This window comes from Linepithema humile, chromosome 1 (genome assembly GCF_040581485.1).
Source record: "Linepithema humile isolate Giens D197 chromosome 1, Lhum_UNIL_v1.0, whole genome shotgun sequence".
In the NCBI taxonomy this organism is placed as follows: Eukaryota; Metazoa; Arthropoda; class Insecta; order Hymenoptera; family Formicidae; genus Linepithema; species Linepithema humile.
The window spans coordinates 19101232-19129030 of NC_090128.1; the positions used below are offsets into that span (position 1 = coordinate 19101232).

General features: G+C 43.2%; 1 protein-coding gene and 1 long non-coding RNA gene across 7 annotated transcripts in view; one reads left to right on the forward strand and one right to left on the reverse strand.

The window, feature by feature from the left end:
* Positions 1-27799, forward strand: part of LOC136997100 (uncharacterized) — a 53277-nt gene that overhangs the window by 1573 nt on the left and 23905 nt on the right. The gene's annotated exons all lie outside the window — the stretch shown is intronic.
* Positions 77-27564, reverse strand: Fs (Follistatin). 5 transcript variants are annotated; one of them, XM_067347378.1, is made up of 7 exons: positions 26260-27564; positions 24752-25277; positions 17063-17251; positions 16558-16776; positions 15516-15752; positions 5892-6200; positions 77-4356 (listed from the first exon to the last, which is right to left on the reverse strand). In XM_067347378.1, the coding sequence occupies exons 2-7, from the start codon at positions 24978-24980 to the stop codon at positions 4247-4249; spliced, it is 1293 nt and encodes a 430-aa protein (XP_067203479.1). In that variant the 5' UTR covers positions 24981-25277; positions 26260-27564; the 3' UTR covers positions 77-4246. The 5 variants fall into 5 exon arrangements, with proteins under 5 accessions (XP_067203479.1, XP_067203477.1, XP_067203475.1 ...); XM_067347376.1 differs by having other exon boundaries at positions 25920-27564; XM_067347374.1 differs by having other exon boundaries at positions 25753-27564.

Here is a 27799-nt window from a genome sequence, read left to right on the forward strand (position 1 = left end):
AGGTTTCAATATAGTGGGTTTTAAATAGGATTGGACATTTTTTACAGCACAACTGTAATTAATAATACTATTATAATTGATTACCACATTATAATAATTTATTTAAACATTTATACATCTATATATATATAATATATATAATGTGTCCACAGTCTTGAAAGCAATTGCGAGTTTATATATATATACATATATATTATGTATATATAAATATATACATAATTCATATGTATACATGGGGTGTTTGAAAACAGGCGAGATATATGATTGACACAACAATATCTCTCGTTAAAAACTGAAATATCTCAATAAAAATTGCCAAAAAATTAATTCATAAACTGCAATTAAAAGAAAAAATTTTTGCAAAACCTGTAAAGTTGAAATATATTGAGTTTTAACAAAATCTTTGACACTAAATTTCATATTGAAACTTGTAAGAGCTGTCGACAAATATAACTATTTTATTCGATAAAAAAAGACAGTTCAGTTTTCAGAAAGGAACATTGTTTTGTTTATCACATAAATACGCCTATTACCAAATATCCTGTACAATTCTGTAAATACATATATATTTTTATACGGGTTGCCCGACAATTATTACCACTCTATTCTTCTACGAATCCTCTGACTAATCTAGGATCGATTTTTTTCTGAATAAGTTTTCACACACCAATAGTTTTGGCGTTATAAAAATTACAAATTTTTGCCAAATAAAGTTTCGAAGATGAAGAATATCTGACTCTTTGATTAATACCAGATAGATTTTATTTGAAATAGTTTCAATGTCCAATTTAACTTGAGACGAAAAATAGATTCCAAATTGGTCAACGAATCTGTAGGTGAAAAAAATGGCAGCATACCCTGTATAGGTATATGCGTATACAAGATGTCATTAGAACGTCCGACTAAAAATAAACTTCGGGAACACATTTCTCACGTCACGAAAAAGTAAAAATATTTTACATCGTAAAGAAATTGTCTCGCGCAATGTGTATATGTATATACATACATACGTAACGTCTTATTATAATTTCGAGAGCTTGAAGAGTTTTTAGAAATAATTCGAAAAAGAAAGGACATTTTTTCCGAGTTATCGGAGTAATCCGAAGAGTCTCCGAGTAAACCGGAAGAGAAATAAGATATTCTCAGCATTTTTGATGAGAAACGCGCTTCCGTGGTTTAGCTGGACCTTTCAGTGACAGCCTGTATATATTTATATATTTATTCATCTATTTTTTTTATAAGTTAATTAATTTGTTATTGCCTAGATAAAGCATTCTGAAACTTAGACATTAAAAATGATAGATTATTTTGCTTGTGAGATTTGTTACATCTCTCGTAGAAACAGAGTCCCGAGTTCGTACGCTTTATAATCGCTTTACGCGTGTTTCAATGCATGCGCATAGATTATTTCGTAATCGTAGCACGTGATTTGCCCTAACGCGATATAGCCTAGCCATAGATAAAGTTGTGATAGCACTACCTTAGGCTAGGGTACACACACGCGTTCGTTTTCATTACTTATCTATATTACGAGGGTCGCACGCGCGCGGCCGACTCTTCACCTGATTTTAACTAGCGCGATAGCTGCAGATTTACTCCGCGCAATACACCGCTCTCCAAATAATGGGCGATTATCTACTATATTGGGAATAAAAATATGCTGATAAACAGCGTTGAATTTCGTGATGATCGAGTGATTATTGCGTGCCAATATTTTCTTCATTGCCTTTTATCGATTACTCTGACAGTAGTACATTTTGAATTTTTCGGCTTATTATTTTCTATTACTTCGCGATTAATACTGGGCCAGTTGAATTTTCATTCCCAACAGACATAGATGTACATCAAGGATTTAATTAAAATAATTGCTTGATTGTGCGCAACTAAAGAGAACACGCGAAACGTTGTCCGTAAAACTAAAATAAATTAAGTACAAATATTACATGAATACTACTGACGCTAGGACGGAAGCATTTGGATGATCAATGATGCTCAAGTCGATAAAAATCAAGCATACGAAGCGGAGAATTTACAACATGTAACATATATAGTGATAGATTTCAATAGCCGAAACAGTAAAAATAAGTGTCGGATCTATTCAATTAAAGATGGAAAAAGTCAACATTTTGAAACCAAAATTTCTGTCCATTTTAAATCTACCGATAAGATCTAAAAAAAACTTTCAATCTTCTCTTTATTGGTTTAACACTGCCTGAGCACTATTTGTAATTATTTTCAGAAACGGTAGCATGTTTATCGGAATCTATAGTATCGGGTTTTTAATCGCAAAATTCTTTTGGAAAATTAACAAGACCACGACGTAATCATCCTCGATCGTCCATTCGCTGCGTCAACGACCCTTTGTCGTGCAAAATCGATTAATAAATACTGACTTACGTCAAATTGCTCGTCTATCTAATACGCTACTTTTGGGAGACATTGCCGCGCTATGCGCTAATCTTACCGTGAATTATATTTCCCCGACGCTGAATGTGTCACAACGTCGTAACACAATGCAATCGGATGCCACGTTGAACATCGCTATCACTTCGGTTTTTCGAGATCGAAATATAATATGTCAATCGATTAATGTCAATGAAAATTATTAATGTGCATCTTAAAATAACTTCAACGATGCATTATTTAACAGCTTGGGCGAGTAAAGGGTTACGTAACATGGGAGTGTGTTGCAAGTATAATTGAAGATTAAAGTCGTTGTCCATTTTACAAATTATTTTAAAATTATACTAAATCATAGGATTCGAATTGTCAATGTCAGACATTAATTCATAATCGTGTGATATACAAGTAAAATGTTTAAAAGATGATATAAAAACACATTGCTGCATGATTAATACTCTTATAAATCGTTTTATATTTTCCATGTAGAAAGAAGTGACACGAGATCTTATATATTTTTTTTTTTTTTTTTTTTGATTATATAATGTTTCAGAGTTATAATAATAATGATCAAAATTACATCTTTCCGATGATTTACTGTATTTCGAAATGCTCATCAGTGAAAGACACGTTATTTTAATTTGTTAAATCACGATATTTGGCATATACAGAAATATATTTCGTAGAATATATTGATCGCTATAATAGGATTAAATTTTTCTTGATGATTTTAAAATCCTTTTCCTTCCCATGATAAAAATTTCATCGGCGTCAGCATTATAAATCACAGCTTTTAACACTTTATCGTTGAATGTCTTGATAATGAAACTTCTTCACAAAAAATAGCTATAACGGTGAAAACAATTAGAATTAATCGGGTAATAAAAATTTATCGTCTGCTCGAATAGAAATTTTCATGATTTTTTACGCAACCGCGCAACCACTTAAATTTTCATCATCGAGAATTAGTCGACTCTAAAATCATCAGTAATTACTAATTTTTATTATTGATTTAGCAATATCTTTTCTATACATCCACATGAGAAACGTGTGCGAATTTATTTTGATAAGAATTTCGGCATCGCTACCGTTAATATGCAAATGATTGCTGTTCGTTTCGAGTCGTCGAAGGTATCGCTCGAAGCGGACATCTTACGAATATTATCACACGCGTGTTCTATGGTCATTCGTATTATTTTTCATCCTATACAACTTCTCTACGTAATGAGACTATACGATATATATTTAAAAGTTATATATCTGTTAATTCGAGAGAGTCAAATCTCTGTTAATTAAGAGAGAACAACGTTTTTTTTTTTTTTGCCGGTAATTATCGATACATAGACTCCGTGATTTTGCGAGGGTTAACTCGCGGCATAGCACATGTTCGTTTACACCGTATTTCTTTCTCGCGAAGAAATTCGTAAACGCATCACACTACAAGAGAGTTCGGAGGTCAGAGTAAATATTCTCTCTTCATGTAAAGCAACACCTAACCGCTTGCGCATTCTTTCGGGAACGCTGAATAAGATATGTTTCTATCGAAATATGATTTTTTTGATATGACTTTAGTTTGAATTAAGTGATTGAGACACGGTACTTCGTGACTTCGCTAGACTCTCCTCCGTTTCCCTCCGTCGAGTCTCTCTCGTACAGGCTTCTGCTACTTGTTGGAAACCGAGGAACAACGGATGCGTCGCGCATTGATGTCGATCTTCAAGCTCACCCCTGGCCATTCTTCGTGGCTCTCGCGAGATGAATACCTGTTAGACTTTGAGACTGTAGGATCGTTGCTGTCAGCTATCGCCAATGAACGTCGTTTTCCGAAGTGCGAAAAACGCTAAAGCTACGAAAACGCTAAAGAGTGGAGGCCGTACGGAGATTTGGTGCGATCGCCCGCTTTTGTATCTTCGTCTGCTAGATCAACCCCGTAGTTGCTCGAGGTGTTGTCTTCCTCTGTAATGAGCGTAACAAGATCAAACGATTGGCAAACATTAACCTGTGATTTGGCAAATTTATATCTTCTCGCTGCTCCGATATTTGAAAAGTCAATCTACATTCTGGTTAGCGACGCATTATATCAAAAACTAAATGGAAAACAGCTAAAGGAGATTCTTCCAGGATTTAACGTACAATTGTGATGAAAAGCTTTTATACTTTTGCCAGGTTTATTGCTCCCTGCGCGGAAGATAAGATAAATTAAAATATTACGTGGAGGGAGAAGAATAACATTAAACGTCCTTAATGATTTACGGCCTTCCTCGGTTTGGAAAAGTCCTCTTTACACTTCTAAAATATGCATTATATGACTGTAGTATTTCACAAAACATTATTGCTCCAGTACTTCATTTTTATATTACCGTAAATTTCTTTGATATATGTATTAGTCAATGCGAAAAACTCGTTGGACATTTATATTTCCAGATCTGAGTATTAATGATATTAAATTATAGAAATCCAGCGTTACAAAGCGATAATGCGTAATTTATAGCAAGCTGCTTTTAACACTTTGTAAACGATCGTAAAATTAACGCGCATAAAATACCGAGAATGCGCATATCTCCCGCAATAAGCAAATCGTAAATAATTATGTCATAAAGTGAATTATTCGCATAAAACGCGCAGTTGAAAGCACTACGGATGGAAGCAGAACTAGCTCTTCCTGTTTCCATACAACGTGCAACAGGTTTCTGCATGTACGTAATCTAGCAGAGGCTACGAAGAAGGGATGGGAAGTTTAGTGATGTCGCCTAGAAGTGTGATAGCATTAGGCGAAGTTTGCTTTCATTAATTTCATCATTCTCGTTATCGATGACGGTGTACTTCGACGAAAAATAAAGAAAATAATGATATCTTTACTAGCACGATTTATTCAGATTAATACTTCGAAGTCGCGAATATCCGTAATCGTTACATTCGCGTAGAATTTCTCCTTAAAATTATTCATCGGCGAGTTATTCATCGGCGAGTTATTCATCGTTAAATTAGATCAATGCTAGATCGTGACTCGAGGCACGGTTAGACCGTTAAATTCTAGAAATTTACGTTCCTATTCCTTCTCTGTGCTCTCATGATCTCACAGTTGAAAGCATTTAACAGGCTCGTGTGTGGGCGCGCACCGACTCACGCGAACGCAAATTCCATGTTGGATTATAATATCAGAGTCCGGTCGGCGTTCACGGCACGACTGGCCCACATTTCGCGGAGAAATAAATACGTGTCTAGACCGTCACGTATCGCGCTTTATTGGGGGTTTTTTTTTCAATAAGATTTCTGTTTTCTGTATGGAATATGTATATTCACATCGATTTGCCTATCTTTCATTATCATCGGATCGTTCTGTGCCGGCTGAAGATCGAGGTCGACTTCCTGGCAATATTCCATATTCTCGTTCACAAATCCAGATATCTTGGCGGTTCGCCAAGTCGGATTTCGTTGTGCGTCGGGCGACGTTACGTTAGGTTCTTTTTTTTTATTAACTGTTAACTCACCGATATAAAGAGGAGCCGTGTCGTAAGCGTTGCAGGGACCCGCGTGCCGCGTCTCGAGAACGAAGCCGGTAACGCACGCATCCTTGATGATGTGACACCAGCTGGGATAGGTGATATTGTTTGTGGCGCACAACATGGTCGTCGACGGATCTCGGTCTCGATCTCTGTCGCGGTGCGCCCGATTCCGGACGCGCTCCCGCTTCCGGGGACAACGATAGGTGCAGGTCACGCAACGCGGTCGTCCAGACTTCATTTCGGACAAACAAGTTTGGCCTTCTCGACAGCGTATTTTAGTACAGTCTGCGTTCTCTAAAATCAAGCAACAAGACGATTTTGAGTCAATACATATAGTTTATACAGCGCCTTGAAAATCGAATTTATAACTATACATTTGTATCAATCAGATACAAAGTCGTGTTCACTTCTGTCATCACATATATCTTGTTTGTCAAAATATATTTTGTTTATCAAAATATATGTGATGGTAGAAATGAACACGACTTTATATCTGATTGATACAAATGAATAGTTATAAATTGCATTTGTTTGTCAAAATATATGTGATGATAAAAACAGATGGGATATTTGCAAATAGTTATTTTCTGACATGTATTCCGCTCTTTTTAACGTATATTGTCAGTTGTCTCGCGATCCTTCAAATATCTCTCGAGAAGAGACATCTCCGAAAATAATTGCCTCAAAATTTTAGAAGCAAACTTCTCCGCTAGACTTGCGTATTTTCGTATCTACGATGACACACGCGGCAGAGAAACGAGAGAAGAGACTAGATCGTTAAATTAAATCTACTCTATCTCTGTCACTTGGCAATTTCGTACGTTGACTCGTTTGCAGAGACGTAGTATCATCGTAATAATATGTCATTACATCAACATCTAGGTCGATGACCTAGTTCTAGCTGGCAGAGGAAAGAGAGGAAAAAAATCATGTTTATTTGTAATGCCTACTTATATTTATTTTTTTTTTTACAATTATTTTATCGAAAATTGTTACGGAAAGTTACGGATAGGCGAAGTAAGAAGCTTCATCATTTAGACATGTGCTGAATACGTTCTTACAATTAATTGCAATAAATAAGTATGCAACAAAATAATTAAATAAAAATTTGAATTTTGACACTTTCACTTAAAACTAATGCAATCGTTTCAAAATTAATTTTGTCACATACTTTGTCCTCTGATATTTTTATCAACTCTATCTTATTTAATTATTAAAATATTATTCAAAGAATGAGGCATCTAATATGTAATTTATTTGATTATTAACAAGAAATGTGTGTGTGTGTGTGTGTGTGTGTGTGTGTGTATATATTTAACACGTGTGACATTTTAGATAACGTAGCATTCTGCCATATGGCGATCAGATTAGATGAATATTAAATGATTCACAACTGTGTGTAATGCGATCCTCATTGTTGGATTGCTTAGACATCATATAGAATTGCGCTTATTTATAATACAAGCTTGCAGGAAGGTGAGTTAGCGTATCACGATGCTAAATTGTGAGATATTCGATAATAACGTCGTAATTGTAGAAGCTTTAAAAGAGTTCCACGAAAATGTGAGGCAGAATTGCTAGATATTTTATTGGAATTAAAATCACGCGATAATACAACATCCCATTAAAAATTATAACTATTGCAAGCTCAACATTCTTATAAATAACAAAGTTACCAATATATTTAACGTATGTCTAAATCACAAACATATTATGTACATTCGATTTAATATTTAATGATTTCACTCTCACTCGACGAAATTATCGTTTGATGCTTAATTGCCGAGTTATCTAAAATTGAAAACGAGGGAGGTCGCAAAGTTGTCAACAATGTAACTTTGGTTAATTACAGTGAGTGTCACCGATGAATAATAAATAAGCGTTTTCAATTACGTTAATAACAACTCGCGAAAACCGACATCACTCCGACTTACCATGGAACTCAATCGTGAAGTTTAATAAGGGAAGAGAAGTAACGCCGACGATTACGCAATGCCATGTGTGCGAGAGGGTCATTGGTCATTCAACCTAACGTGGCATTGACATAACGTCGTCAACGCTTATTGAACCACAACAATTTAAATGATCCGTCATTAGGTTACGCATCGCGCGCCCGATGAAGTAATGTTACTTTGGGAGTCACGTGACGCGCCTTCTCTTCCCCTACGCCAATCTTAGCTAAATTATTATTAAATTAAACGACAACGATACATCGAATGGATATACTTGTACACGCGCAGCGCAAAACAGCGTTCAACGAATAGCTTTGTTTAATTACATTAAGACATCTATTTAGTATGACATCACAGCGTCTATTGCGTCTCGAGGCGGAATACACGATGAGGTCAAGAACGCTCGGTTTATGACACAAACAACATTTTTCTCCGTGGCTCTTGATGACTCTAATAACGTTGTTAGTTACAATATATTCTAGTCGGTTTTTAAAATACTCACGCGCGGCATCAGCAAACGTCCGCGCCCTCCCGAGATGTTAAAATTCGGTTCAACCTTACGGCATTATTGATTCCGTCTGTATATTTATGGCGAGGAACGACGATTTTGGAAAACGCGAAATCGCGCCACAATCAGCGGAATGAGCGGATGATCGGCGATGCAACGCGACGCCACGTATAACGGCAGTATCACGACGATATTTACCCTTCCCGATAAAAATGTTGTCCTTCTATGCCATTATCCACTTCCGTCTTGGTCGACGGGCATAATTTGCCATGCGACAACCGGATAATTCTCATCGCACCGCGTCATCCGCAGGTCAGCGCGGCGCGTAAAAACCGCGCGCGCGCGCGCGCGTCAAGTATTGACAGATGAAAAACGATGTCAATATATGTGCGAGCCATCGGCAAGGTGAAAAAAATAAGCAAATTACTTAACGCCTCTGGTGGCAAGAATAAACGACCGCGCATCGAGTAAAAAAAGAGAGAAAGACAGAGAGAGATAGAGAGAGAGAGAGAGAGAGAGAGAGAGAGAGAGAGAGAGAGAGAGAGAGAGAGAGAGAGATCTCGGTGGAATATAAAATATTCCGGACTGGCCGGTCAGGACGGAAGGGACAGAAGAGACAGAAGGAACGAAAAGAGGTGGCGAGAAGACGATGAGGGCCGAGAAAAGCTCATATACGTTCCGCGCATAACTGCCGTATGCATATTTACAGACGCGTGCACTTTCGCGCCTCGGATCCTCGAATCGGAGAAAGACGATTATTTGCATCGCGACACCTCGTCGCTAAACCGGCTGGTTTATTTACTTATTTACTTGTCCGTCGCGCGCAGTGTGTGCCGTGCTCCTCCGCCGATGTCTTTAGCTGTCCCCCTTTACTTTTTCTTATTCCCGCACGAGAGAACCGCTCTCCTCACGCGCGCGCACACGGGGCGTTAAGAGAAACTGCTAATATAGAGAGTTCAGATTTCAAGTGCGATAGATGGAAAGTCTATGATCGGGACGGCAACAATAACCGCGCCACGACAGACTCTTCTTTTCCCCGTCTTGAAATTCACAATAATTTACTTACAAGCGGGCGCTTAGGCGCGCGCGTGGAAAAAACGTAATGATTGCGTGCCGCGCGAAGAGACGGGCGCGGAGTCGCGTCCTTGCCTTCCACCGCACGTCAGAACAGGACGGAAGAAAATAATTACGAGTAAATTTTCGCTCGATTGATGTGATTGACGATATTTGCCGAGTCTAATGGCTGTACGGCTAATACGACGTACGGCTAAAAGCGACGGCTGTATCATTAGCTGTGAGTGCAAGAAACCGATCTGCTATATAGGTGGACGGTGCATGGAGCGCGTGGTGCATTGAACCGTCATTTTTACATCCCAGACGCTATCACATTTGTGCAATTACCGTGACGGTATTATCGACGTGATAATATTCTCGCGCATAACATTTGAGAGAGATATACGCGTTGGGTTATTCGACAAGTGTTTCCACGCGATGCGCGTGTCGCCTAATGTCAATTGCGAATTAAATCAGAGAAATACGGATGTAACGCTGAAAACATTTGCGCGAAACTGTTTCGCTCTGCTGTACGATCGCGCTCGATATATATATATATATATTCTTTCAGGAATCGTTTGAAAAGGAGATGCAACTCGAGTCTCCGGGATGCGTATTTTATTATTCCGGCCGGGTGAAAACGAGACGCGTGCGCCACTCTGTTGAAAAACGACGGCGAGTCGCGTCGACGGTCCGATCGCGTCGTACGCGAAATCGCTTTGCCGTCGCGACGATATGCAAAGTGCAGTCACGGCGCGGCGTGCACATACGGTTTGCATACGGGGCAGACGGTACCCTCCGCGGATTGTTTACAGTATCGAGCATCACGACCGCGCGACACCGACGCGACGGGGATAGACGCGGGGAACCCGAGTGGCTAAAGCGATGTGAAGGAGGTAACGCGACTCGGGAGCGCCCGGGATGCGCCAAAGGGGTGAGGGATGGGTGTCCTGGTAGGGTGCCGGCGCTGGCGAGAAGGCCGGCTCGCGTTAAGGAGGTATTCAACTGGAGGCATGCGGCGCGGTGAATGTCGATGTCGAGACGCGAACGCGCGGACGTTGATATGGTTGTGAGGAACAGGGGGAGAGGGAAACGATGAAGCAAGACGAAGCGACGTCGGTCCATTGGCCGAGAGAAGAGAGAGAGAGAGAGAGAGAGAGAGAGAGAAAGAGCATGAGAGAGAGAGAGGGGGGGAGAGGGAGAGAGAGAGAGAGAGAGAGAGAGAGAGAGAGAGAGAGAGAGAGAGAGAGAGAGAGAGAGAGAGAGAGAGAGAGAGAGAGAGAGGGAGAAAAAGAGAGAAAGGAAGACGGTAAGATCTTGCGCCAGAGCCCAATAAAAAAAGACGAGCTTGGCACGGACGCCGTGGCCACGCCAGGCTGCACCGCGCCAGTGCATGGTGTTACTGAATACTGTTACTGGGGTCCGTGGCCGGGCCCGTGGAGGGCCGCTGCCAGGAGTCCCTTGTGTGCGAGCCTCTTGTACAAACCTTTCTCGCCCCGCCCCGCCCCCGTCGCGTCCTATCCCGCTCTCTTTCTCCGGATACTTTTCCGTCTCGCTTTCTCCTACCCCCCTCCCTCCCCCTCCCCCCGGTCTCCTCCGCCACTCCCTCTTCCTCCTCCTTTTCTTTCCTCTCCTCTCTTCGATTCGCGTTCGCCGCTTCTTGTCTTCGTTTCTTCCCCGATGCAACGTATGCACGATTCCCTTCTGGTTCTTCGGTCGTCGACGTACCTCACAAATCGATTTTTCTCTCTTTCTCTCATTCTCTCATTCCCGGACTTCAGAAAGACGATATATACGTAGGCATACTTCATGTAGTCGTGCCGCGAGGCCTTCTCGTGTAAGGTGCTCAACCTTGTTTGCATCCAACGGACTCCCCTTCACCCCGTTCTCAAACCGATAAACGCGGCTGACCTCGGCGACCTTAGCGTACCCACCTGTTCTCTCGAGGCAGAGGCGAGTCTCTTGCTCGAAGACGAACGGAGACGGAGAGCGTGAGAGAGAGAGAGAGAGAGGGAGGGAGGGAGAGGGAGAAAGAGAGTGAGAGAGAGAGAGAGAAAGAGATCGCGGGACGATTTCGCCGCGAGGAATTTTCAAACGAGGCATTTGTGTTCCCGTTATGGACTCTCCTCTGATTTCGTCGACACTGAATCACGGAAGTAATCTTGCGAGGAAATCGATAGTGAAACGAAGCGTTCGAAGAATAAATCCAAATTTGCCGAAATCATAAATGTTAGTCGATTGTGCTGACGGAACGCCGTTTGCGAATAATATCGACTTGAAAGATATATATCTCTTGAAAAATATACCTGAAAAAATATATTACGTACAACGCGAAACAATTCTGATCGAGTCTCCTGCGACACGATCCGCCAACGGCGTTCACATTTTTCCCCGCGCGGATCCGATCGCGCGCAATTTTTTAACGCAAAAACCGAAACTGACCAACGAGCGCGATAGCAATCTGATTGGAAGAGACGGGCGGAATTGTCTATTGATTTAAACGACAGCTCATGCTGGTTCACGGTGACTTCGCAATGATTCCGCGACGACTACCGCGCAGATAAAAGAAACGCGCGGTAATATATTGCGCGCATTGAAATTGCGGCCTGCCTCTAGGGATTTTACGCCCGGGAATTCGCGATACACGTCCGCGGAGACGATCGAGGAATTTGAAAATTAAAATATAAACTTCGCCGCTATTAATATTTCGGAGACGAAACGCAGCTGTTATCTTTTCTTAGTTCGCGCTGCGTCGTGTTTGCGCGCTCGGCAGAGGCGCGCGGGCGACTTTTGCGCGAGGAGGTGCCCGTTGCGCCAGCACACTTTCATACGGCGCGGAATGACACTCGTGGCGTCACACGTGTATTTTATGTATGGCATATTTTTTTCTTCATTACCAAAAATCTCCGCACCTTTTGCGGCTTTGCGCGGAATGAAACCGGTCCGGTGGTTTCACGGTCGTGAGGTTCCAGGCGGCGGGGCAGTGATCGACTCGATTGAACTTTCGTTCTCCGAAACGCGAGTGCTGATCGATGCACGCCGAAATTCTTGTAGCTGCGGGTTATTTTTAGTTCAATCGGGGACAGGTAGTGGGGAATACGAGGATCCGTAAGTGTCGTAAACGTAAAAGGGCCGCGTGCGCCGGGTTCCAACGTCCACGGATTGCGTGGGCGCACCACGTTACATGCGTCGAGCGCGTACGTACGTGTGCGACTGCACGCGTGCATGCTTGCGTGCGTGCGTGCGTGCGTGCGTGCGTGCATGCGTGCGTGCTTGCGTGCGTGCGTGCGTGCGTGCGTGCCCGCCTGCGTGCGTGCGTGCATACGGTGAATGACCGGAGGGCAAGGACGCCACAAGGACACATCCTTACATACGTCTGCAAGTACATCAGCGCGCGCGGGTCACATCTACGCGGCTACGTATGACAGTACTATTTTTTTTTCCGCGCTGAAATATCCTTGGCCTATATCGTCTATTCGCCTACACCGATCGCGTGAAATGATGATTCAAGCGCTCGACGATGAAGGGAACGGCGAGGAAACGCAGATGGAAATGTCATCGCGACGAATACTTCATTCTTATCCTTGTTGACGATTGAAAATATTCTCGACGCGTTCCGGTTACAGCGTTTCTCTTTCTCTCTCTCTCTCTTTCCCCCCCCCCCCTTCTCTCTCACTCTCTCTCTCTCTCTCCCTCTCTCTCGCTTTCTCGCGAATGCACTTGGGAAATTCAACAGTCGATCGTAATGCCGGGTCATCTTATGCGCGCATACACACGACAATCCTATCGTCGCTGTCGACATTCGCGCGAGTCTGGTCCAAGTGCAACCACCTCGCGAAATACGTATGGTCGCATTGCTTAAAATAACCCACGCATACGCGCGAAACTTGCCCACCTACCGAAAGAACGGCTGGTCTCTGGCTGCGCCAGAGCGGACAGGTTAAGAACTGCCTCCTGCAGCTTCGCCATTTAAATACAATGACGACGATCCCAAAGCGTAATGCGCCCACGCCCTGCGCGAGCTGTGCACGACGGCGGCTTACGCGTCGTCAACATTCCACGGCGCGAAGCTGCGACCGCGACAATGCGGAAAGTATCGCGCGCGCGTTACATATCGGAGGAATTATCGATAAAGCCGGACATCCTCTTTCTTTTCCGCGCAATGAAAAATATGATTGTTGTGCCTGCATGTGTAACGCGAAGGCTGTGATCGGTCTCATCGATGTCGTTATCAGAAGTTCGTTAGAGTACGTTTGAGAAAGGAAAGATAGTCCCTTTTGCCGATCCTGCTTTTATCCTGATACTTTTGCTTTTCTCTTCGTGCACACATGTTACAATGTAGCAAGGCGAGTAACTCTACAAGAGGAAATTGGTAAATTTTCTTAAGTTAACTAAAAGCTGTCCGAAATAATCAGGATGCCAGGTGGTTGCGATGATCGCGTGATACTCGTCGAAGGATCCACGTTGGATTCTTGGAAAAAAATCTGTCAATCTGACTGGTAATCGGCGATCGTGTCGTGTTCAAAGTTGAGGGTTTATGGCAGCTTCTCGAGAGAAATGGACAGAAAACGATGCTCCTCTTTGTCTCTTGCTCCATCTTTTTACCTTCTTCCCTTTTTTTATAATTTTTTCTTCTTTTTCGCGGCCCAGCAGATCGCGTCTCGGTCGATGAACTTCCTGGAACGATCTTGCGATTGCCTTCTGATGTTTTTTACTTTTACGCCTCTTCCTTTTCTCTTCTCTCCTTGCAATATAAGACACTCGTGAGAAGTACCAAGACAAAAGTCATACCTTGCACTTATCCGTTTCTTACCGCAATTATGAATCCCGTCGGGCAATCGCTAGCTTAAGAATAATCTTCTTCGAGTCGCGAGAATAAAAAAATCGCTCGTTGAACCTCTATTTTTAACTTAGGGAGGAACATGTGCCAAGTACAAAAGGGAAATTCGCAAGTTGATTATAATCCTTGCGAAAATTATGACTCGAAGAATGTATGTTGCATGCGACAGAAATCGATTTAACAGGAATAATATTTTCGAACTTAATAATAATTGTTTAAAGAGATAATTGGATGGCTTTAGGTGAAATATTTTCGAAAGTTATTTTATTACCATAACTGAACTGCTCTTATTATCGGTGTAATTTCGTAAGATGCGAGGAAAAACTGTTTGCGGCGAGTGGAAGTATTACATTTCATTGGAAATATGTACGCCCAATCTCATTCAACTTGTAATGACTTCCTTCTCGAGATTCTCGGGATCGCCATTATTTTTAGTGTCTTTCCATTGTGCTATTCGTTCACGTCTGTTTACGCCTTCGTGCCGCGCGACTGGCCAAAGGCAAAGGCAAAGACGAACCACAGAGACGCACATCCTTTTCTTCTTCAACTAACGCACCTCTTTCTTTTTGCGAGCAAATCTTAGACTCGCGGAATCCTATCTTCTACTTCCTTTCTACGGAAGGGCTGAAGTAAAGGATCTGGTGGGTGGAGTGGAATGACGGTGAAGCGGGAAGGTGAAAGGAAGCGCGGAATGAAGGAAAAAAAAGAACGGCAAATTCTGCTGAATCAGGCAGGCTCAAAATCTACTCGTGAATTTTATTATTCCCATGAACTTCCCGTTTAAGGACACCGTGTCTTGGCTATTTTATGGTACCTGTCGTGAGGTTTCGGGACCGTGCAAAACAGACAACAATAAGGCCCATTCCGATGCAAAGTAGCGGTCGGTTGTCTACTCGTTCGCCAATGAAACAAATTTTTTTTCTCCTTCTTTCTTATCCGCTTCTTTTTTTATTTGCCGATGTCACTGTATCCTACGATTTTATATGCGCTCACTTTATTCAACATCTTCTTTGATAAATTATGTGTACACAGTCGGTTAACGACTTCCTTTTCTTGTTTTATGCCTCTATATAGTAAAAATTTTGCGGTTATAGAAATATTTATCCCATATAAAGTGGTCGAATACCTCACGATAAATCTTTCACTCGATTTAAGCATTTTGTTTCTTAGAATAGATTTTTTTCGGAAGTTATTACAAGCGAATGGTGAAACACTGCAAGATTTCGCAAGGAGAAGGAAAAAAAATAGAGACTCACGTTTGCAATGGCCCTTATAAGCGACGGGAATGGCGCGACCCGCGCGGCAGGCGGCCAGTCGCAGGTGGCAGGCACTTTTGTAGGTGTTTCCGTCGGCTCCGCAGACGGGGCGCGCGCCGGCGACCTGGTGCGGAGGCGCCTGGGGGCACCTGCGGGCGCACCTCACACAGTGAGGGCTCAGGTTCTGGTCCAGCAAACAGGTCCGACCTTGGCCGCACCGGACCCGTGCGCACGAACCTGCTCGACACTTTGCACGTTATTACGCACAGTCGTAAACCGCCCCCGTGATAGACGCATTGCCTCTCTTTATTTTTATTCTCAGTCACCAGCCGTTTCGACCGCAATCGCGCGCTCTCCCGATCACTTATTCCCTTAGCTACGCGGCACGAGTGATTCTAGAGCGTCCGATTTCGAATATTACGTTCCGCATCGACGCAGCGTCGGCTATTGGCATCTTTATAAAGCGCATAAAAGATTTTAGCTGGCATGTTAAGAAGAATATATATAGTATATAATTAGCATTATATTATTAGAATTATTTATTAAATCTATAAATGTAAGAATATAAAACACGCACTGGAATGCATATATTTACGGAGATATGCGTTGCGCGCAACACGATCTTTGCATTTGATTGTAGTACAGATTCACACAGTCGGCGAGTCGTGGGAACTAACACGCGTTTCATCACGGTTCATTGACGTTTCGGTATTACAGGATCAAAATATTTTCTCTCGTACGCGCAGTCATTAAGCCGCGTTACGAGGATCGATTACGAGACAATTACCGTGTAGCAACGAGTGGCCGTATTGGGAGGCCGATCCCACCGGATGTTTCTTTCAGGTCGTTTTCGTTGCCGTTTCTTTATCCGATCGTTTGCGTTTGCGTCCTAGTTAGCGTAATCACCAGTCCTTCGAATCAACGATAAGCAAAACGTGTCAAACTGTGCAATGGAGCGATTGCGCGAATTTTAGAGAAAGATGCAAAGCGAACTCTTACGGCTAAATATGATAAGAGATTCAACTTAATCATACATACTCACTTTGGCAGTGGCCGTTGTAGGCAACCGCGAGTTCGTGGCTGCCCTTCTTGCAAGCTCGTTTTTTGAGTCTGCACAGGCTCTTGTAACTCTTGCCGTCCGTCCCGCAGACCGGTCCACCGCCTCGCGGTGCTTTGCACTCCGGACTGCACACGCACCTCGGCCTTCCTCTACGCACCACGCACTTCTTTCCTTCTTCGCACCTCACTTCCGCGCAACTCTCTGCCGAATAGAAGGCGAATCATGCAATGCATTCGTGCCAATGTTCGGCAAAATATTTCTCAATCATTTCTCCTCGATTAATTCAAAATTTTAATACGTAAATGCGAAAATAGAAGCTACATCATTTTACTTCAACTTTTCTGTAACATAAACTGATCGTACGCGTCGAAATAACAAAAAACTTTTTATCTCTTTTTTTTTTAGTAAGTAAAATTATTACACATGCAAATTAAGTCTTAATTAATATTCAATTATTGTGAGGAATAGTGTAAGTCTATTTATGTACCTCGACAAGGACGACACTGCACTCCTCCACCAAGAACCCTCCAAAAAAAGAGACTTCCGCTATCCAGATCTTCGTCCGAATAGGCAGTCGCGGCTGCTGCGTTAGATGCGCAACAGTCTTCTCTTGTGACGCCTTGCGATAGAAGTTCCTTACACCGACCGTTACTAATGGACGACCAGCATATACCGCCTAATGCAGACCAAGAAAATACACATGAAATTTATATTAATACTATTTTTGAAGCTTACTAGACGAGAAACTACGTGGAACATTATTGCAAGAAACATTTCAATTTATTTTAATTACGGATATGTTATAAAAGTCACAGATGTGCAAACGCCCGTCTGCATACTCATTAGAGTTAATGAATTCTTTTAAATTCCTTTATTCCTTTTTACTCGAAGAGAATATTCAAAGTCGGTCTTTTTCTCTAGCTTTTGACTACGGTCTCTCCTGACGTTTTTAATTATCCGAATCGCGCGCTCCGCACACGTGTGGATACACGCCGTGGAATGAGCGAGCAGATTGTCGACGTATGTAGTTGTATCTCTAGTGCCAGCTAGCAACATTAATGGGACACGACAAAAAGAAACGCCTTGTAGGGCTCTCTAATTAACGTTAGGTATGAAAAAGCAAACATCGGACACGTGATTAGCGTTACGAAAAAGTAGAACAAGGTCCTTTGCTATCGCTACATATATGGTGCAAAATAGATACGTTGTAGAGAACGTTGTTTACCCGTAAAGAAAACACGCAGCCATCATATAAAACGCATAGTGTTTATTACTTATTATTAAACGCAGTTACAACTCTCTTAAAAAAAAAAAAAAAAAAACACGACGACTTGTTAATTTTACCGTAGAAATAATTACGATAAGAGAAAATCCTTAGAAAAAGCTCGCTTCTGCGGATAACACAAAGTATTTCCGCATATCTTTACTGTTGCACTTGATTCACTAGTGATGTATTAACTGTTTTAAAAGTAGCAAGATAAACTGCACGTACGTGTTTTCCGTTCATAAGCGGTTCTCGCGAACTTGGCATGAAAGTACTTTACGATGTATGATTAGCACACGTGGGCCATATACAATTGCGGATTACAAGCCCGGAATAGTCGACATTGTTTACTAAACCCTCCATTAGCATTAACGACGAGCAAAAATTCCTTGAAGACTAGCTCGTAGTTGTAACAAAGTCGATGATGGATTCGATGATTATCTTTGCGCCGCATGGCAAATCTCCTCTTCATTACAAAGCAAACAACGTGAGATGCAAATATAATATATTACCGCGGCGGAAAAAAATACTTTGATCGTTTGCATTCGTCGCGCTACACGCGTTACTGCGCAATATTTTGTAATATACCTCGGTTAATTGGTCGATCAATTCTTTTATATTGATATTTTATCTTTTCTAACGCCTTCGAAAAATTGATGGTGTTCAACTGTTTTTTTTTTTTTACAGAGACATAAAAATTTATTTAAGGATTTTACAACCCACTTGATGTGGAAACACGAGAAATCTTTCTACTTCGTATATCTGTGTTAATATGTTTTTGATTGAATACGCTGTAAAATACGTGAAGAAAATAATAATCTCACAAGTTGGATGTAGAATGAAAATTTAGTGCAGCGGAGGTCGGATAATCTATAAATTCATCTCGCGCGCAGTATTTTCAGAATTGTTGGGCGTACAACATAGAGTTTGGATATTGTTAACGAAAATAGGAATCTACGAACTCACAATTTAAGTAGAAAGCGTTGACTGAAATCGTTCACAATATCTACGCTCAGAGCGGTTCCGAACAAAACTGACAAACGCTTCATCTCGCGATATTAATAGCTATATTTGCGTCTCACGGGAGATGATCTCGCTTCGTTTGTTTACGTCCTAGTTCTCGGGACTCAAGTTTAGGTGAATCGCGTCAGCTGTAATACTTGTAACGAGGATGCGGCAATGGAGCAGCACAACAGAGAGACGCTAACGCAGATGCTCGCTAAAATAGCCGCGAAACCCTTCCAACGTTTTCTTTTGACTCACACCCGTTACGGGCGAGAGCAAAAATAGTTTCACTATCGGTTGATACGGATTCTAGCTCGGTGCTCGTAGGATGAAGTTATTTAGAAGCTTTGCACGACGAAGAGATCTATCTGGTTTGTGCAAAAAGCAAGCAGTTCCTTTTATCAATTATTTTACACATTCACGCGTAATTATAATCGGAATGAGAAGAGATAATTGCACGTCTGCGTGACAAATGCATATAAATTTGCGTATTGTAATAATATATTTCAAAATCCTAATGGCAACCTATCCGATTGAGTGAAAAAGAACATTTTTTCATCATTTATACATATTGCTATCTCCGTCAGTATCGTTCATCGATGAAATCAGAATCGATCCTAGCGTTTCCGCTACTCTTGATGCCGATTTGTCTGATAGCTGGGTCACGGAGCGACCATGTGCTTCATAAACGTGTCTCGTGTTTTGCGCGTTGAAAAAAAATGTCCTCCCCCCTCTCTCGCGGTGCTCTGGAAATTCATCGATCTAGAATCACAGCTCTCGCCGACTCGCAATTATTAATTCGATTAATTCGAAGCGTGTCACGCGCCGTCGCTCGGAGGAGACAGCGGAACTACACCACCTTGTTACGTAGCGAAAAGGAAAGTCTGGCAAACTCGAAGCATTAATTCCCAGTCGCGGCGCGGCGAGGCGAGGCGCGGCGAGGGTGAGGCGAGGGCGAGATGTGGCGAGACGTGGCGAAGAGAGGAGAGGAGAGGAGAGGAGAGGCGCGACGTGCGAGAGGCGGCGCGGCACGGCTTGGCGTGTCTAGACCGCGACGTAGCCACCGTTTGGCCCAGTTACGCCCTTCTTCCTCTCCTCCTCTCGTTCTTCAAACCCCACTCCGTCTCCTCACTGAGTTCTCTCGCGCTCTCCGTCTTCTTATACCTTCACCATCACCACTACCATCGTTGCTACTCTCGTAGTTCACAGAGAGCCACGAGCCGCAGTGTGCTCCGGCTGTATACTGTCTAGAGAGTTTGTTATTTACGAGAAGCAAGCTCGGGGCCCGCGCGAATCAACGAAAGTTTCAGCTTCCAAGTCTTCCTCTCTTTAGTCCTTCCGCCCGCTGCTCGCCGCGCTTACGTCACGGCCTAATCTATAGAATCTTTCCTTGCACATTACGACGCCCGCCCGTATCGCGTTGTAATATTATGCTTATGAACTCAAGTTTCGATCTTCCACGTTATGCAAGCGATTGCGTCCAACGGTTAATTTCAACCAGAACTAGTCGTTTTTTTCTTTTTTTATGAAAAAAAAACCCAGATGTTACAGATTATGTTACAGATGTTTCTCGTGAAAGCACAAAGATTTACCAAACGACAAGCTTCGAAGTGATAACTTTTCGTAACTATGTTAAAAACTTGGATGAAATTATTGTCAAGGTCACGGCATTTGTTATCGTGGTTCATATACGTATCTATCTGACACCGTGAAACGGCCGCTTTAGGGTCGCTTAAAGCAGATGGCATCGACCGAAAAGAAGCTTCACGGCATTCCACATGAAATTTTTTGATTCAAGATAACAATAGCTAAAATTGCAGCAGTTTTTTTCATTTGCATCATTGATTTTACGATAAACTTTTTTCACGCGGTATTTCGCGCAAAATTGTACGCGAATTTTGCCAGCATAATATAATGAATTTGATTTGAATAAACAAATGACGGTGGAAAAACGGAAGCGCTGTTTTCTCATTATTCGGTCGGTGAGAAATAGAGAAATAGGCAACGATAGATACGCTTTAAAATTAATGAGCCATAGCAGCATGATAGATAATTGAAAATCCCATCGTGTTTAACTGTCAGGTGTGAAAATAAATACGCGTACAATTGGTTATCTATCTTATGGTAAATACAGAGATGTCGCGATGCATTTTTAACACTTGGGATCGTCTAAGATGCATTTAGACTGTTGATTCTAGGTTCTAGCTAGTTAGGCTCTAGCAAGTCGGACTCCGTACAAGCATGCTGGCATGCGAGATACAAGCTGCCGATTAAAGTGCCTATTCGTTCACGGTGTGCAGCACAGCTCACCGCGTCAGCTTTTGCGCGCACGCACAACCACTATCGTGTTCGAGGAACTTGAAATTTCATACGACGATTTGTCGATCGGTCAGTTTTACGATCGCGGAAACGAGATGTTTCGCAATTCTCAGTTCAGCGCTTTACAAATCGGCGGTGCAACGGCAGTCGCGCGGGAATTTAATGCGCCGATTCGAGAGAGCGCCCAGTCATGCGGTCATTCGAAACGATTGTAAATAATCGTATCGATGTTAACGGACGTCGATCGCGTAAGGTTTATAAGCGCTATTTCTTTGCATTGGTCCGTCCGTCATAAATCTCGCACGCGAACTCCAATCGGCCCCGGGATGTCGTCGGACGACACTGACGAAATAACACGGGATATCGCGGCAGATCGGGCGGCAGCAGGTGGTAAAAAGATCGGTGCTTGCTGAAGCAAGCGCTGGGCAGGTATTCGCGACGTGCCGCAGGGGAGACGAGTTCTTGCCCGGGCAAGACGGGGCACGCGGTTAGTCATCAAGGCTCAGAGATTGTCCCCGCGCGCACCGGCGCGACTCGACCGGTTGACCAAAACCACAAGCTTCTCCCCTTTATCCTCATCCTTATCCTCCTCCTCTTCTCTTCCTCTCACCTCCGCCCCCTCCCCGCGCGAAGCGTTGCCCAATTTCGAAAAATCCGCCGAAAAAAAAATCGCACTGCGATTGTCATCTGCGACATTATTTCTCGAGAAAAACAATCCGCCACGACGGTGCTCTCGGAACTCGAGGCTGGCGGTGAATAAAGCGAGATCGCGTAACTCGATTGCTAATTCTGTAGTCCGCGAGAGTCCATTCTCGCTGTGCTTTCTGGCTCAAGATCACAAACGTCGATAGAATCTTTCCTCGGACGAACGTCCGACAGCAATAATAACAACGTGCAACTCGCAAGACTGACGCGATCAGGGAAACGTTACGAATTTTTTCTACGGTTTGTCAATAAAATCTGACGCTACGAACCGACGATTGTGAGAGAGAGTCTTCGCTCGCCCGCGGAACTGCGCGATCCGTTTGAACCAAGTATCCGTGTTGTGCGTGACAATGTGAGCAATAATATATCTCACGGCTTTTTGAATACTCACTTTCCTCACATGGAATATGAAGGTAACCGCACGCGCGCGCATAACTCAAGCGTTTTATCGCGGTCTCATCATCTCCCGAGACTGCGCCTTCAGTCATGCTCGTCGAACTGTTTTTACTACGTTACCCACGCTACAAGGGATACGGATCGGAGGTGCTAATCCGATGCACGCTCAACTATTAGAACCAGTTTTGTGTGTATTGAAAACTGGAGTATGTTTTCGAAAAATTAAGCCGCGCTCTTCCTTACGTCGATATCTTTCTCACCGATCTTCGCGTCACCGATTTCTTCAACGGCGCGCTACATAATATCTGGAAGCATAAATTACTTTTAATACGCGTAATCGAACATGGAAATATTTGGACGCGCGTACGGCAGGATTGAATCGAAAATACAGCGGAATGTCCGCTTTCGAAGAAGGATGCGTTTCCCTTTTCATCGGAATTTTCTTTTTCGTTATTTTTGCCGTGAAAAGCTGTGCGAACGCCGCAAAAGCCGCCTCGAAATCGCAATGTTTTTGAACGATTTCTCTATCTATCTCGCGGGCCCTTCCTTCCTTCTTCACGTCCTTCACGGGACCCACAGGGTCTCCCGTCCTTCTTTCACCCGGTGGCATCGTCCGCGCGTCTAGAGGCTGAAGCGCCTCTCGCTGATGCGCGGAGCACTGACCCGCAAACTGGTTCCTCCATTACACCAGGCTTTCTTCCCCCTCTCCCTTTTCTCTCGCTCCATCTTTTCTTCTTTCTCTCTGTCTCCCGCTTCGTATAAGCCCTCTCTTCCCCTCTTTATTTCTTCTTTCTCTTCCCCTTCGTACGCGGCGCGCGAACGCGCACATCTCTTCCTCTCTCTTTACGTTTCAGCGTGTCCCTTTTACTTAGCTTCTCCGCATCCATATCAGATTCGGCAACCCTCCCCCCTGCGGAACGATCGGTCCCCAAGAGTCAAAGATTCGGCGAGAGAGCGCCAAAGTTTTGTATCCCGTACTTTGTAAACTCCCGATCAATTTGTTAAACCTCGTCATTCGTCGATCGGTTCTTCTCAAATTGCTCGTAAGATTGCTTCACGCAACTCGGATTATTGCATTCGAAAGGAAATTGCACGCTAATTCAATCGATGGAAATTGCGAAGATACGGCTTGTGTGTCAAGCTATAATAACATCCGCCAATCTGTCAACGCGCGCGCTCGCAAACTTTCGGGGCGCACTGCTTAGACAATTCTCATTTCCACCTGTAATCTATAAAACGTAAAACCGCCGGCTCAGCTTAGACATTAATGAAGTTTTAAAACTTCGCTAAGCTCGCGTTTCGCTGCCTGCGCTTGCGGCGATCGCCGCCGTGCAAACGTTGAATTAACGCTGAATTAATTCGCACTTTATCGCCTGTCCGAAGGCGGCCGACAATCGTTTTATGCATTTCTACGAATAATCAGCAACGTCGACACAGGACTAATTTAATTGGCATTGTGGAGATAATTGACGATCGTCGTGGAGATTGCGCTGCAGCTCCGATATTGTTGTGGGCATGCAACGAGTCCCGTACAATTTAATTCAAACGTAAAAGACAAAAAAAAATATTGGTGTTTTCACGATATGTAGATAACGGCGCATTATATGCGACATTTTGATTTGTTAAAAAGAAATGGAGAAAAGTGTTACTTTAGAAAATCAATTATCGTCAATATGTTAGCGAGTTACTTATTTTTTATGGTGCAATAGAAATGCAAAACTGCAGAGCATCAGAATGAAATATTCAAACAGTCGCGTCTCGTTTTGTTCGATTTACGAACACCGCGCCGCAAAAGCGACGAATACGTAGCAGCTAAATTGTGATGCTCGCAACGGCAAATTGTAATGTTGGAAATTATAACCTTGTGAAATCACAAATTACAAATTGTATACTGAGATATTACAATGTTGCAAATTGCTGGATGATAAAAGCAGCTTTCAGATTGCGAGGAACAAAGTCGTATCCAACAATACATGCATTTCATCTCTATCGGGAGGAACTCTTATAATGTGACATAGCGAGATAGAAGAACATACAAGAACATATATAAGAAGAACATATAAGAACATATATAAGAACGTATAAAAACACGCGCACACACACGCAAATTAAATCAACTGTCGCTATTTGATAATAGGATTCTCCGAACAGAAATCTCACAGTAATTAAGATGACAGATTAAAGCGCATTTTTCTACATTATTGCGGCGTCATCGGTACGATGATATTCTCTTTTATACATATATTGCTGACACAAACAGAAAGGAACGGACTCGCATTCGCACGCGAAAAAATGCGCAACGGGCGAATATTTCCAAAACTTAATTTCTTAAAAAAATATTAGCAATAAAAACATTCCACCGCAAATAATAAAATGTGCTAATTATACGAGAAGTAATAAAGCGAAACGAACGGAATCGAGATTTTCTCTCGCCAGCGAAGGTGTCGAGAAAAAGAAGAAAAAAAGATTGCCGAAGGAAACACTTACCCGTCGCCGGATGAATTTGGAGCAGTAGTCCGATCAGTGATACCAGGAGGAAGGTTTTATACGGGGATGCCGTGATATCCTGTCGCAAGGCCGTCATCTCAGGCGGCCCGCGCCAGGTGCTCCCCCGACGTGCCGCTATCCCTGCGGTGAATCTCACCTCAGCTTTCTCAACTTCCGCCTTCGTTCCCGCCAGGTCTGCGACGTGCCGTCCTCGTGTTTCACATTTCATCTGCTTGAGCCGATTCTTGTCCTTCGGATTTCTTCGTTTTCACAAACGCAAACTGCCGGCGGATTATCGTGGACTGTGCGCCAATATCGGATCACTGTCTATCCTTATCGCCCACGGGACTCATGTCACAGATATTGTTTTTCCGTATCGCGCGCACGCCTTCGTAAAAAAAACGGATCTATTTACTTGAACGCCTGCAAATTGTCTTTTCGCTGAGCTCGAGATGCGTTTCTGCGTTTCGATAAAAATTGGATCCTGTCTCACGCTGTCAACGTGATTTCAAATGCGCGTGCTCGTCTGCCATAGAATACAAAAATTACCATCGTTAATGCGGAATTTTTCCTTTAAAACGGACGCGTCTACTCGCGAGAATTTTAAATAAGTCACGATATGTATCTCATCATATTGCGACTTATATTGCTGAGCAAGTGCCATCGTTTCTGTATGTTTATACACATATTTTCCAAGTGCAATATTGTTTCTAGTGGATGTGTTTCGATGAGTTATCTTGAGCAAGAAATTTTGCACTCCTATTTCTTTTCTAGCAATATCTTTTTTCACAAAATTATCTAACGAAAATGAGTGTTTACTAATCACATAATTATTTTACAATACTTTGAACAATTTGTCTGCGTCGATGAGTATATAAGCGTAATATTTCTCTTTTTATCTTAAAATATCGCGAAAAACTTAACGACTTCTACTTGTAATGATTTCGCAAATTCCTTTTATCATGTCGAGTGTGTCAAGGATTTTTTAATTACAAACAAACCGACGATAACGAGCCTCTCCTTCGGACGGTGAAATATCCTCTTTTCTCATGAGATGTCTCGAATCTCGTCAAACGATAGAAAAATATTTCGCGCGCGATCCTCAGATTGTAATCACTGCGTATCACGACGTCCACGAGGACACGCGAAAATGGATCGATTCGAACACCTGTGGATGGTTGAAAGCTTTGTGTCGAACGGTAAGAGCGATATCGTTTGTGTATTGTGCTCGCCCCTTTTTCGCCCTTGCTTCCTCGCGAGTGCTTCCTTCCTTGTTCATCGATCAAAGCACGACACTTGAAGTAACCAGCCGCGAATCATCGCGACACGTGGTATACGGGCGCCTTACGAAACGAAACGCACGTTGCACAAGTCGCGATTCAAGGATCCTCGTGTGCTCGCGACAGCAACACGGCTCTAAACCCTCCGCGCCTCGCGACTGCTTTTTTCGCGCGGCCGATCTCGCGGATCCCTCGGGAGTCTACGCGGACGGATCTCGCGCGATTTACCTCGGCGTCTTCAGCGTCGGTAGATATCGTATTTCTTTCTTTAGCTATTCACGACTTTCGTTGCGGCGGCGCTCGATAGATTCACGACGTGATCGTCGATCCTCCATGAACTCCGCGGATTCGTTTCGCAACGCGGCGCGCAGATTCGTTAACGGAAACCAAGCGCGCGCGAGGCCGCCCGGCAGACTGAGAGGAGCAGTCGACAGTTGGTAGTCGCCAGCCAGCAGCCAGCAGCAGCAGCAGCAGCACAAGGCGAAACGTTTCGCCGTATGCCGAGCGAAGCTCTGCAAAAGCAGCCTGCACACGCGGCCGCGCTGTGTTGTGCTGTCCCCACTTCCCTTCTTCGAGCGCGCGATCGCGGCGGTGACGACGGTGGTGGCGGCGGCGGCGGCAGCGACGGCGGCGGCGAAGGCAGCAACGATGGCGGCGGCGGCGGCGGCGGCGGTGGCGGCGGCGGTGGCGGCGGTGGCGGTCACGACGGCGGTGACTATCTGTCTGTATGCCTATATGCCTGCCTTCCTGCATGCATGCCTGAAAGTCTCTTCCTTCTACTGCAGCTCCTTCTCTTGCTCCTCTCTACCCTTCTCCTTTTCTTCCTCTTACTTCTTCTTTTCTTTCTCCTCCTTCTCCTCCTCCTCCTCCTCCTCCTCCTCCTCTTCTTCTTCTTCTTCTTCTTCTTATCCTTATCCTACTTCTGTCTTGTCCAGCATACCCTTTGCATTTCTTTGCTCTCGCATCCGTACGTTCCTTTGTTCTTCCGTCTTGCCTACGGGTTACAGGATCCACCTACGCTTCCCCTCTTTGACCGCCCTTCCTTCCTTTTGTTTTTTACGCGTCTCTCGCGCGGAAGTTTATAGCGGAGAATTTTCCGGTTTCGCCGGCTGTGTGCGCGGCGATGTTCGAGAAGGCTTGCCCGATCGAGCCGAGACTGCGGAGCTTTACGCGTCTTATGTGTCTTACGTGTTTACGTACAGGCAATATGCGGTGAAATATTGTTGAGTTTACGATGATCCAGCTTTCCATTCGATTGGCGCGGAGTATTCCTAAACGATCAGTCGGCTTTTCACAAGATAGCTAATGATCGAGTTTCATGAAGTCTCCTGTCTTTCTCTGTAATTCTCTGGTCGTTTATTTCGTGATTTATTTTGAATTAAAATCTTCTCTCGATTTTCAATCTTCCTTCATTACCATTAAATTTATCCATAGCTATAACTGTAATTGACAATTTTTTTTAAGGAAGAAAATTATGCATTCGGATTTTATCCATCAGTTTAAAAAAGAAGCACTTTTTCGGACTATTTACAGGTGGCACTTGCTCATTTATAACACATTTTCAGAAACGACGCACGATTGAGTTTAATTATGTCGGAAACTTAAATGCACAATAATAACATTAAAATTGATTTATATATTGCAAATTTAACATGTATGGGTGACGACTGTCAAATAATCTTCTAATCGGAGTATTAAATAACTTGTTGGGTTGACGATTATCGAGAATAATGAAACGGTCTCAAAATACTCGATTAAAAAAACTTGG

Coding starts and splice junctions, on each gene's coding strand:
- Fs (XM_067347378.1), bottom strand. CDS start 24,980: ATGAAATGTGAAACACGAGGACGGCACGTCGCAGACCTGGCGGGAACG. Junction 15,753..16,557: donor CTACAACGGCCACTGCCAAA/GTGAGTATGTAT, acceptor AGTGTCGAGCAG/GTTCGTGCGCACGGGTCCGG. Junction 6,201..15,515: donor TTATAAGGGCCATTGCAAAC/GTGAGTCTCTAT, acceptor GCTTGATTTTAG/AGAACGCAGACTGTACTAAA.